The sequence below is a fragment of the Chrysochloris asiatica genome, unplaced genomic scaffold (genome assembly GCF_000296735.1).
Source record: "Chrysochloris asiatica unplaced genomic scaffold, ChrAsi1.0 scaffold00057, whole genome shotgun sequence".
NCBI lineage: Eukaryota > Metazoa > Chordata > Mammalia > Afrosoricida > Chrysochloridae > Chrysochloris > Chrysochloris asiatica.
This window is the reverse complement of record NW_006408575.1, coordinates 4198809-4210640: the sequence shown is the minus strand read 5'-3', so window position 1 is coordinate 4210640 and position 11832 is coordinate 4198809. Positions and strand designations below refer to the sequence as shown.

At 41.0% G+C, this 11832-nt stretch overlaps 1 protein-coding gene across 2 annotated transcripts in view; it reads left to right on the top strand.

Moving 5' to 3' along the window:
• The first annotated feature begins 3933 nt into the window (after positions 1-3933).
• Positions 3934-11832, top strand: part of DCTN4 (dynactin 4 (p62)) — a 50899-nt gene continuing 43000 nt past the window's right edge. For both annotated transcript variants that reach the window (XM_006863889.1, XM_006863888.1), the window contains exons 1-2: positions 3934-4068; positions 8188-8258. In XM_006863889.1, the coding sequence (XP_006863951.1) occupies positions 3934-4068; positions 8188-8258 (206 nt within the window). The remainder of the gene's footprint in view (positions 4069-8187; positions 8259-11832) is intronic.

Genomic DNA, 11832 nt, shown 5'->3' with positions numbered 1-11832 from the left:
ACTCATAGCAACCCTATACAGGGTTTCCGAGGCTGTAAATCTTTATGGGAGCAGAACGCCTCATCTTTCTCCCGCGGAACAGCTGGTAGTTTCAAACTGCTGATCCTGGGGTTCACAGCCCGATTCGTAACCACTACGCTACCAGAGCTCCTTCAACTCAGATATAGAAGTACCCAAAGTAAAACAACAGTCATTACACCAAAAAGAAATGATTGATGCTCAACCATTTCAAGAGGTAGTATATGATAAAGAGTCACTGATACTGGAAGAAGAAGTCTAAGGTGCAATTGAAGACACTGGCAAAGAATAAAGCACTGGAAATTGATGGAATACAAATTGAAATCTTTCAACAAATTGATGAAGCATGGTAGGTACTCACTCATTTATGCCAAGAAATTTGGAAGACAGTCACCTGGCCAACTGACTGGAAGAGATCCTTGTTTTGCCCATTCCAAAAAGAGGTGACCCAATAGAATTCGAAAATCATAGGACAATAACATTAATATCTTATGCAAGTAAAAATTTGCTAAAGTTAATTCAAAAACAACTGCAAAAGTACATTGGCAGGGAGGGGGGCAATATACAAGAAGGGATAGGAGAATGGAAGAACAAAGTAGATGGGAGAACAATTAGGCAGGTTTGAATGGGCTAAGTGGGACAGAGGTAAAGAATGATGTATACACAACCTTGTAACTACAGGGCTCTGGGATACAGAGATTGAGACGTTGTTGGAATGGGAAACGGGGGGAATAATGTTAAGATGCTTGGCTGTCTTTTGAATCTTGGTTTTCCTTGCATTATATTATAAAATAGAAACAGGAGGGGGAGAGAAAGGAATAGCCAGAAACATCACCATAGAAAGCCTGTAAGTCCATCTTCTGCCTATAACTGATTGGAATACCTAAAATGAGGCTACAAGGTGCTCTGTGAAGGAGGCTTCCTGCAGAACCTCTGCATAACATAAGACCATAGGTGGAATCCTGAACAGCATCCAGAATCTTCTGAGGAGGGAAATTTCCATTTGAAAGGACAAGCAGATCAGCCTGGAGTGGCTAGAAGAACGGAAGATACTTCTTGAAAGAAAGACCAACAGGAAAAATACAAAACAATATAGGTAGTCTGATTGATTACTATAAGAACAAGCAAGTTGCTCACCCAGGAGACAGCAAGGCAAGTGGTCAGGTCCCCTCAGAGCAAACCCCCTTCTAAGACTAAGACTCAATGGGAATACACGCTCTAATTGGTCACCACATTCGTCACAGATAAGGGGAAGTGAGGGGAAAACAGGAATGAAGCTGCGAGCTAAGCCCTACAACTTTCAATAGACTCCTGTGAACCCGGGTGAAGACCTGGTTGGCCAGCAGTGTGGCAAGACCTGGGGACTCTTGGGCCCAGAGTCAGTGACATAACCACAAAAGACTAGAGTAGAGAGTGAAGTGTCCAGCTGATGAGAAGAGAGGGCATATGCACAAGAACACCCACACTTGCAGATAATACCCACTCGATCTGGCTTCAATGACTGGATGATCAGAGCTCAACCAGAAGAAGAAAGAAGAGGGGAAAAAAGAGCAATCTGATACAATTTGACAAACTTGACCTGCACCTATGGAAGCAGTAGCTCAAAAGAGGGAACAAATCTTTACAGCAAGGATCATTCCCAGCCCCTCCAATACACGAGCAGACAGGGATGGGCATCTTGGACATTGGCTACCCAAAATGGGGGCTTCAAAGGCAAGAAGTGATTGGCTTAAAAGCTTTCAAGAGGAAATCTAGATCCAGAGCGAGTGGAGGAAGGTAGAATCTCCACTGAGTAGTATCCAATCTGTCTGGGTGGGGCTGATGAAATGAAATGTGGATAGGTCTCTTGTGATATAGCAGTGAAGAATTATTATCATAACTGATTGTGAGGGTTGGAAATGTAAAGGTAGACATTTTGTAGCAAGGAGGGGAGTGATTAACTTTGCAGTCTAGGAGTGGAGGTCCCTGGATCCATCACGGGAGAATAGCGGAGAGCAGGACCCTACCCAGAGAAGCAGTGATGCCTGAGATGGAGGCAGAGACAATGATGTGGAGAGATGGAGCAGCTGGGGACTTTAGACACAGAGAGGGAGAGGGGCTGTGTGCTGATGACTGGGGGGTGGGGGGCAGGCTTGCATGGCATACCCTTTGGTTGGTTGATGATGCATGTAGGGGATTGTAACCATGGCAATGAAACGATATACGATAGGATGAATGTAAAACTAGTGTTCTCCCATGTAAACTATCACATAATTCACAGTAAAACATTAAAAAATAAAAATTTTTTTAAAGAACTTTGGCAGAGAACTGCCAGAGGTTCAAGCCAGACTCATACAAGGATGTGGAACAAGGGAAACCATTGCTGATGTCAGATGGATCTTGACTGAAAACAGAAAATAACAGAAAGAGGCCAAGAGACATACGTGGCAGGGAACTGAAACCCATAGCTTGAACCTCTGACAATTCCCTATCAATGGGCCTCTGCAACCGTTTTTAAAATTATCTTTAGTATAATATTACTTGCATACTATATTAATGATGTTGTTCAATAACCTGTCGAGTTGAATCCAATGCTTAGCAATCCTGAACAGGGTTTCCGAGGAACAACTAATAGATTTGAACTACTGACCTTTGGATTCACAATCCAGTGCTTATCCTACAGTGCCATACCAGGAGTCCTTGAGTATACCTAGAATATGTTGTTAAGTGCCGTCGAGTTGGTTCCGACCCATAGCGACCCTGTACAGGGTTTCAGAGGCTGTAAATCCTTACGGGAGCAGAACGCCTCATCTTTCTCCTGCGGAATGGCTGGTAATTTCAAACTGCTGACCTTGCGGTTCGCAGTCCAATTCGTAACCACTATGCTACCAGAGCTCCTTGACTTACATATACTCAAGGTATATAAGGAGCTCCAAGAAATCAAATAATGTATTACATTAAACAAGTCAGCTTTACAAGATCTCTTTAAAGTGTTGAAGAGCAAAGATGTCAGTTTGAGAATTAGTGTGCGCCTGACCCTCGCCATCGTATTTCCAGTAACTTCATATGCAGGTGAAACTTGGACAGTGAGTAAGGAAGACCATAGAAGAATTGATGCATTTGGGTTACGGTGTTGGAGGAGAATATTGAAAGTACCATGGATTGCTATAAGAAAAAACAAACCTTTATTGTAAGAAGTACAGCCAGAATGCTTCTTAGAAGCCTGGATGGCCAGACTTCATCTCTCATACTTCGGACCTAGTAACAGGAGGGACCAGTCCCTGGAGAAGAACATGATTCTTGGTAAAGTGGAGTGGCAGGGGAAAAGCGAACGACCACCAAAGAGATGGATTGAAATGGCGACAGCAGTAATGGGTTCAAGCGTAACAAGAATTGTTAGGATGTTGCAGGGCTTGGCAGTGTTTGTTCTGTTGTGCATACAGTTGCTATGAATTGAAACCATCTAACAGCAACGACAAAGTAGACAAGTGGTTAGCAGGGGCTGGAGGAAGGGAAAAAAGGAAGTTATTGCATAATAGACAATGTTTTTGTTTGGGTTGATGAAAATGTTTTGGTAATAGTGGTGAGGGTTGCACAACATTGTAAATGTAATTAATGTCACTGTGTACCCTTAAAAATGGTTAGAGCGAAAATTCTTGTTGTATAATTCGTATTTTATCACAATAAAATGTAATGTAAAAACCAAGAAAGGGCCGAATTGCCTTCAATCGGCTGACTACCAATAACGCTGGCGAAGCTGCCAAAAGGTAGGAAAGTTAAAACCCAATGCGCACGCGCACTTCCTCCAGAAGACAGTCCTTTTAATTCAGAACCGTACGTCTAAGTCTACGTTGAAAGACGTAGGAAGGCGGCTAGGGAAACGCAGATCTACTGTCACGTGACCCACGGAGTTCCGTTGACTCCTCCTTTTTCAAGATGGCGTCCTTGCTGCAATCCGAGAGGGTTCTCTACCTAGTCCAGGGAGAAAAGAAGGTTCGGGCTCCGCTCTCACAGCTTTACTTCTGTCGCTATTGTAGCGAGTTGCGGTCGCTGGAATGTGTGTCTCACGAGGTAACGGAGTCGTCCCGAGATGGGTGTGTGCTTGTTGAGGGTGGGGGCGGGGGTGTTCATCCTAGTCACCGCTACTGGCGGGGAAGTTTCCCTGATTGGAGGCCGGCTGTCATTTTCCCGGCTTGTTGATTGGTTATGTTTTCTGTCCCTCAGATTTGTCGGCGATTTAATTTGCTTGTTATTTGTCACTTGTAGAGGAGAGCGGCCTTGGGTGGGGCTGAGCGGATCTTTTGGTTCTAGGGCGCCAGCTGATTGGACAAATTTAACTGGGAAGGGAAGGAACCCCGGCTTTCTTTCGGGTGGTTTAGGAAGAAAGAAGTGTAGGGTACATAGTTCAGACAACGTGAGGAACGAGACACCTTTGCCAGGGTGGATTTGAGGGACGAAGGGACGCAGTATTCTCTTTAATGCCCCACCCCTCCTGGAAGTGCTGCCCCTATTTTGACCAGAAACCGAGCCCTCTCAGACTGCCTTGCCTTCCTCCCTGGCGCAGGTCCAGGCCTGCAGTAGGGAATAGGTTGGGGTGGGATGAGCTGAGTTGAAGATGGGATTGCTCAAAACGTAGAAAGTCTACACCCCTCCCCCCAAAATCAGCAACCAAAAATTTGTGCAGCACTTGGCATGTCATGTTCATTCGGTGATCTTTGGGAAGTAAAAGGTGAATCTGACATGTACCGTTGTTGAATAACTCAACATCTAATGAAGGAAAAGCTGACAGTAATATGAGTTACCTTTTAGTTAGTACTTTTTATATGCCAAGTGCTTTAAGTAATCTCCTTCATTCCTTCCTACAAACTAATGAAATGGATACTTGTAGAAAACCATTTGACAGGTAAAGGCACAGACCCTAGGTCACAGAGGGGGCAGTGTGGGGATGGGAGGAAGCATCAGAAATTGACCTCAACAGCCTGACTCGGAGCACTGTACTGAAGACCCCTAGACTGTTAAAAATGTGTATAAAAACATGTTCTTTACTGCAAGCCATTTTGCATAGTGTTATTAATAATTTTTATTTTATTGGGAATATTTTTCATAATATTATGAATAGTCTGGGAAAGCAGTGAAATAATACAGGAGAAAAAAAAATCAAACCACAATATGATAATGTTGTATACTGTTGTTGTTAAAGTACTGTCGAATTGGTTCTGATTCATAGTGACCCTGTATAGGGTTTCTCAGGAGTGACTGGTGAGTTTGAAATGCTGACCTTGTGGTTAGCAGCCCAGTGCTTGTCCTACAGCACCACACCAGGACTCCATGTACCATATATCTATTTATTATACATAGAAGGGTGCTTCAAAATTTCATGGAAAATTTGCATTCTTTTTAGTTCCTTTTTTCCACTAACTTTTTGAAGTCCCCTCTTATGTGCTGTTGTTAAGTGGCTTGTGTCAATTCTGACTCATAGTGACCTTGTATAGGGTTTCAGAGGAGCAGATGGTGAGTTTGAACTGCCAGTCTTGCAATTCAGACCAAATTTGCGGTCCACTGCTTAGCCTACAGCACCACACTAGGACTCCATGAATAACATGCACATGTACATTCATTCTGTACACACACACACACACACACACACACAAAGTGCTAATAGAACAGATAACACAAGAAAAATCAATGCCATACTGCATGTGTTATGTAGGGTGTGTGTATCTTCTTGGCAGTCCCTCTCTATAGTACTTTCTTTTTCAGCTCCACCACCAGAATTTATTGGATCAGATTCTGTAAGGCATTAGGGTTTCATATCTCTTCAGCTGGGTCATTCAATGTGTGAGTGCATCTTTCATAGACTGACGCAGAGACCATCAGAGTTTGGGAAAGGATGAGGCTAATGAGGGCAGCCCAGAAAAATCTTAATAGAGAAGCTGGGACTGAAAGTGCATCTGAAGGGATTGAGCACAATTTGGAAATGGACAAGAAGGAATCAATTATATTTTGCCTTTTGTGATAGTCTTTGTAAATATTATTTGGCAATACTGTATTTTATGTTCCTTTTCAAAGATTATTGCAGATGATAAGAGTTTCATTATAATTAGGTTGTGTGGCACCATAGGATAAGCACTCAACCAAGAGGTTGGTTTAAACTGCAAGGTCAGTGGTTCAAAGTCACCAGCTGCTCATCGGAAACCTCATACAGGGTCATCACTATGAGTCGGAACCGACAACTAATGTCCATATTAACATTAACAACCACAACTAATGTTCGTATTAAACTACCCATTTGCAGATGACTAGAATTCTCATACTGTCCAAATCAGCTATCTACTTTAAAGAAAATAATTGTTCAGCCTTTAAAAGCACAAAGATTTTAATATTTAGACTACTTTCTTGAGTTAAATACAAGGATAAGTCAAAAGGTTGTTATGTGCCATGGAGTCGGTTCCGACTCATAGCGACCCCGTACAGGGTTTCCGAGGCTGTAAATCTTTACGGGAGCAGAACGCCTCATCTTTCTCCCGCAGAACAGCTGGTAGTTTCAAACTGCTGACCTTGTGGCTCGCAGCCCGATTTGTAACCACTACGCTACCAGACCTCCTTTCATAGAAACCTTTAGCAAACAATATCAAAATGTGAAGCTATTTTTTTTACAACATATCCTCTATCTTCTGAAGGCAGTCTTTCCATGTCTGTCTCTTCTCTGGCTGTGGGATAAAGCACTGGACTGCAAAGTCAGTTTGAACCACAAGGTCAGGAGTTCAAACTCTCCAGCTGCTCCTTGGGAATCCTATACAGGGTCGCTATGAGTCAGAACCAACTCGACAGCACTTAACATCTCTTAAAAAAAAAAATTCTGCACCCTTGGGTTTACACCCAGTCAAAACAGTAGTTTGGGTATCCTCTAGGGACTCAAGTCATGTTCCTTTGACCTGTTCTTTGAGTTTGGGGAACAAAAAGAAGCCTGAAGGGACAAGGCTAGGGCTGTAGGGTGAATGGGATGAGGTTTCCCAATGAAATTCTCTTAGGGCAGCCCTTGCAAACCTCAAAGAATTAACAGGTGTATTGTCGTTTTAGGGGGGGAAATGCCTGGGTACAATTTTCTTGGCCTTATCCTCACCAATATAGTTCTCAATTTTCTTAAAACTTCATCATAATAGGCTCCTGTGATCTTTCTGTGTCCTTTGAGATTTCAAAAACTAGTCTCCATAACCTCTCAGCTGACCCCTCTACCTTGAAATGAGTTGACCTATCAGAGCCCCTCTGAAACCACTGTTTTGATTAGACTGTGTGTGTGTTGTTGTTTTTTTAATTAGACCATGTTTTTTGTTTTTGTTTTGGTATGTGTGAGGGGTATTCTAATAAGACTAAGATAAATGTATTACTGAAATAACTTGTCTGAAGCCAAACTGATCAGAGAGACATGTTTAAACACATTATTTTTGGACTAAATCTGTACACGTATAAACAGGATCCCTAATAGCAACACTTTTTTACTTATTGTTGTTACGTGCCATCAAGTCAGATCTGACTAATAGCAACCCTTTATAGAATTTTTGAGGAGTGGTTGGTGGGTTAGCAGTAGCACTCTTGTGCTTATCCTACAGCGCCACATCAGGACTTTGACTTACCTTTTTATGTTCAGACTATCTTGATAACTTTAGTTGCTTTAGTGTTTCATTTAAAAATCTCTGAATTACTTGGCTACTGCTGATTTTATAAATGCTACTTGGAGTTTCAACCCTGAACTTGTGGCTCTTGTGCAATTAGAAAACTTTTTTTTAATGTCCTTTAACTAAGTATGATCAAGTTATTTCTTCAAATGAAGCAAAATTCGGGTTATGTACTTATCCATTCATTAGATAACTATAATTTTTCAGTTGGAATTTTAAAATATTACATAAGTTACTTTCAATACATTTAACACATTGAACTCTGATACGCAGAAAATATTGATGGTCAGGAAAGATAAGAACAGAAAAATAGAAAATCCAGAGATTAAAAAAAGCAGGTGGTTACAGAGTAAGCCCCCAACCCTAAAACAACCAGGTTATTTGCTGCACTAGTGGGTTCTCACTGCTGCTGCAGTATAGTACAAACCTACCATCTGTCACGTAGGGTACACATACACATAGGCTAAATTGAGTTGTTGTCCTCTGATGTTTGTGATTTCTTCTTTTCTTCTAGGTGGATTCTCATTATTGTCCCAGTTGCTTAGAAAATATGCCCTCGGCTGAAGCCAAACTGAAAAAGAATAGGTAAGACTAGCATCTACTCTTCTACTCTTTGTCTTTTTCTGCTTTTATATAGCTCATCAGAAAACACATGGAATTAACTCTTTAACCAGCTGGTCTTCATTCTTTAGCATCACCTTTGCCATGCAGTCAGTGTCCTTTGGTTGTGTTAAAATAATTTTTTAGAACAGTTTTTGATACAGAATTACTGCAAGGATAGTACAGCATTCCTGTTTACCCCATACCTGTGCTCCCCTCTTGTTAACATGTTATATTTGTCCTAATTAATGAACCAATATTGTTACGTTTTTACTACCTTCACTCTACCTTTTATAACTAGATTTCCTCAGTTTTTCCTTAATGTCCTTTTTTCTATTCCAGGATTCTGTTCAGGATACCTTCACACTTAGTAGGCATGTTTTGTTAAGTGCTTCTTGGCTGTGGTAGTTTTTCCGACTTTGCTTGTTTTTGATGGCCATGCCAATTTTCAGGAGCACTAGTCAGGTGTTTTGTAGATTTGGGATTTGTTTGAAGGGATTTTGTCAGATGTTTTTCTCATGCTGAGACTGGAGGAATGGAAGACTACAGAGGTGAAGTGCCATTCTCATCAAATTATGGCAAAGATTTGTTGTTGTTGTTTTTGTTAAGTGCCATTGAGTTGTTTATGACTCTTGGCGACCCATAGACTCTTGTCTAGGGTGGCCACACCAGGTATACCCACTGTCAGTATGACATCACTGTTGGTGTTACTTTGATTGCCTGGCTTCAGCTAGGTTCCTTAACTTACTTCCTCTCCCTTCCCGAACTCCGAACTGGTCTCTTTGGAAGGTAGTCACTATGCAGCCCACATCAGAGTGCGAATTATGCTCCTCCTCCTTGAGGGCTGACTGCCTACAGAAATGATTTGAATGTATTTTGCATGTAAAATTTGTCTGTGTTCCCCATTCATTTATTTATTTTATCATTTACTTTTATCAGTATGGAGTCATAAGTATTTGTTTTTAGGTTATAATCCAACACTTTATTTGGTGGTTCAGATTATTCAGCTTTGGCCATTAGGAAGGAGCTCTTTTACTTAATTAAGTCCTGTTTCCCTCTGTCATACTCAATCAATGTAAATGTGGAAGCTTGTTTTGCTTTGCTTTGTTTCATTTTGGTTCTTTGAGCAGTTCCTTACTTTCTCACACTGCATTGTGCTCCTGGTCTGTTTTGTATATTTGCTGTTTGTCAATCCTGGAATTAGGAATTTCTCCAGGGTTTCCTTCTTCCTTTTACTGGAGGACTGTATTAGAAAGCAAGATCTAGCACTAGCTGTGCTCATTGCTCCTGTGTACTGTTTGACTTTTAGCTTGCTGTAAAAGCCCTTTAATGAATGTCATTTCTGAGAGAAACTGAAAGCCTTCCCTCTGCGAACAGGAACCAGACAAGGATGCCCTGTATTATCACCACTCCAATTCAATATTGTGTTGGAAGTCTTAGCAAGAGCTATACAGCAAGACAAGGAAATTAAAGGCATCCAAATTGGTGAACAGGAAGAAAAACTATTTGCAGATGATATGATCTTATACATAGAAAACCCCAAAGTCTTGGCAAAAAAACTACTGGGACTCATCGGAAGATTAAGCAAACTGGCAGGGTACAAGATCAACTAACAAAAATCAGTTGGATGCCTCTATACTAATAGTGACAGCGTAGAAAAGGACATTAGGAAAGCAATACCATTTACGATGCCACCCAAAGGATGAAATATTGAGGAATAAATGTAACCAGAGAAACAAAGGACCTATACAATGAAAACTACAAAACACTATGACAAGAAACCAAAAGAGACTTACAGAAATGGAAGAATGTACCATGCTCCTGGATACAAAGACTTAACATTGTGAAAATGTCAGTACTCCCCAAAGCAATCTACACGTATAACATAATCCCAATCCAGAATCCAATGACATTCTTTAGAGAGATGGGAAAAAACAATTAGAAACTTTATATGGAAAGTAAGGAGACCCAGGATAAGCAAAGTACTGCTTAAGAAGAAGAATGAAGTTGGAAGCCTCTCACTCTCTGATTTCAAAATTTACTACATGGCTATAGTGGTCAAAACAGCTTGGTACTGGTACAATGAAAGATACATAGTTCATTGGAACAGAATTAAGAACCCAGAAATTAGCCAATTCACATACAGCCTTTGACAAAGGCTCAGAGTACACTGAGTGGGGAAGGTATAGTCTCTTCACAGGTGGTGCTGGCAGAACTGGAAATCAATATGCAAAAGATTGAAACAAGACCTTTACCTCATGCCGTATACAAAAGTCAACTCAGCATGGATTAAACACCTAAATGTGAATCCCAGAGCTATAAACGTCATCAGTGAAACAATAGGGACAAATTAAAGGGCTCTGATACTGGGCACACTACTAAACATTGTGAAAACTACACAAACAAAAGAAGACAAAATAGATGATTGGGACATACTAAAAATTAGAAACGTATGTGCATCAAAGGATTCACCAAAACAGTAAAAAGGGAGCCCACAGAATGGGAAAAAATATTTTGCAATGACATATCAAACAAGAGACTAATTTCTAAAATCTGTAGGAAACTACAACACATCTACAAGAAAAAGACAACCCAATTAAAAAATGGGCACAATATATGAACAGACACCTCACCAAGGAAGAGGTTCGGGCAGCCAATAAACAGAAGAAATGTTCACGATCAGTAGCCATTAGAGAGATACAAATCAAAACAACAGTGAGATAACATCTCAAACCAATAATCACAGCGAAGTTCAAAACTGCATAGGACACTAGATGCTGGCGAGGATATGGAGGGACTAGGACCCTCCTGCAATGCTGGTGGGAATGCGTAATGGTCCAACCACTCTGGAAAATGATGCTTCCTCAGAAAGTTGGAAATAGAAATACCTTATGATCCAGCATTTCTTCTACTTGGTATATATATCCACAAGAACTGTGAGCCGTAACTTGAGTAGATATATGCACACCGATGTTCATAGCAGCACTATTCACAACAGCAAAAAGTTGGAGACAGCCTGAGCTGCTGTCTCATAGGAAGAATGGATAAACAAACTTTGGTAAATACACACAATGGAATATTATGCTACCTTGAAGAATAAAAAGGAAGCTAGCTGCAAGCCACCACATAACATGGATGAACCTTGAGGATATTATGCTAAGTGAAATTAGTAACAAAAGGACAAATATTGCACAATACCATTATTTATAAAAGCTTAAGAAAAATACCAATACTAAAAGGGGGAAAAAAACTTCTTTGTTGGTTACTGGTGAGGGTGGGGGTATTTGGGAGAGGTGGAGGAAGGTGACAGTAGAGCACAGGGTAGGGGGCAGACACATCATAGTTCAGGTGTTGGGGAAGGCAATATACAAGAAGGGAGGGATGGATGAACACTCAAGCAGGTTTGCATGGGCTAAATGGGACTGAGGTAAATAGTGATGCATGCTCAAGCTTGGAATAACAGGGCTCTGTGATACAGGAATCAAGGTATAGTCTGAAGAGGAGAAATATAGAAATAATACTAAGATGCTTGACTGTCTTATGAATATTGGTTTCCCTT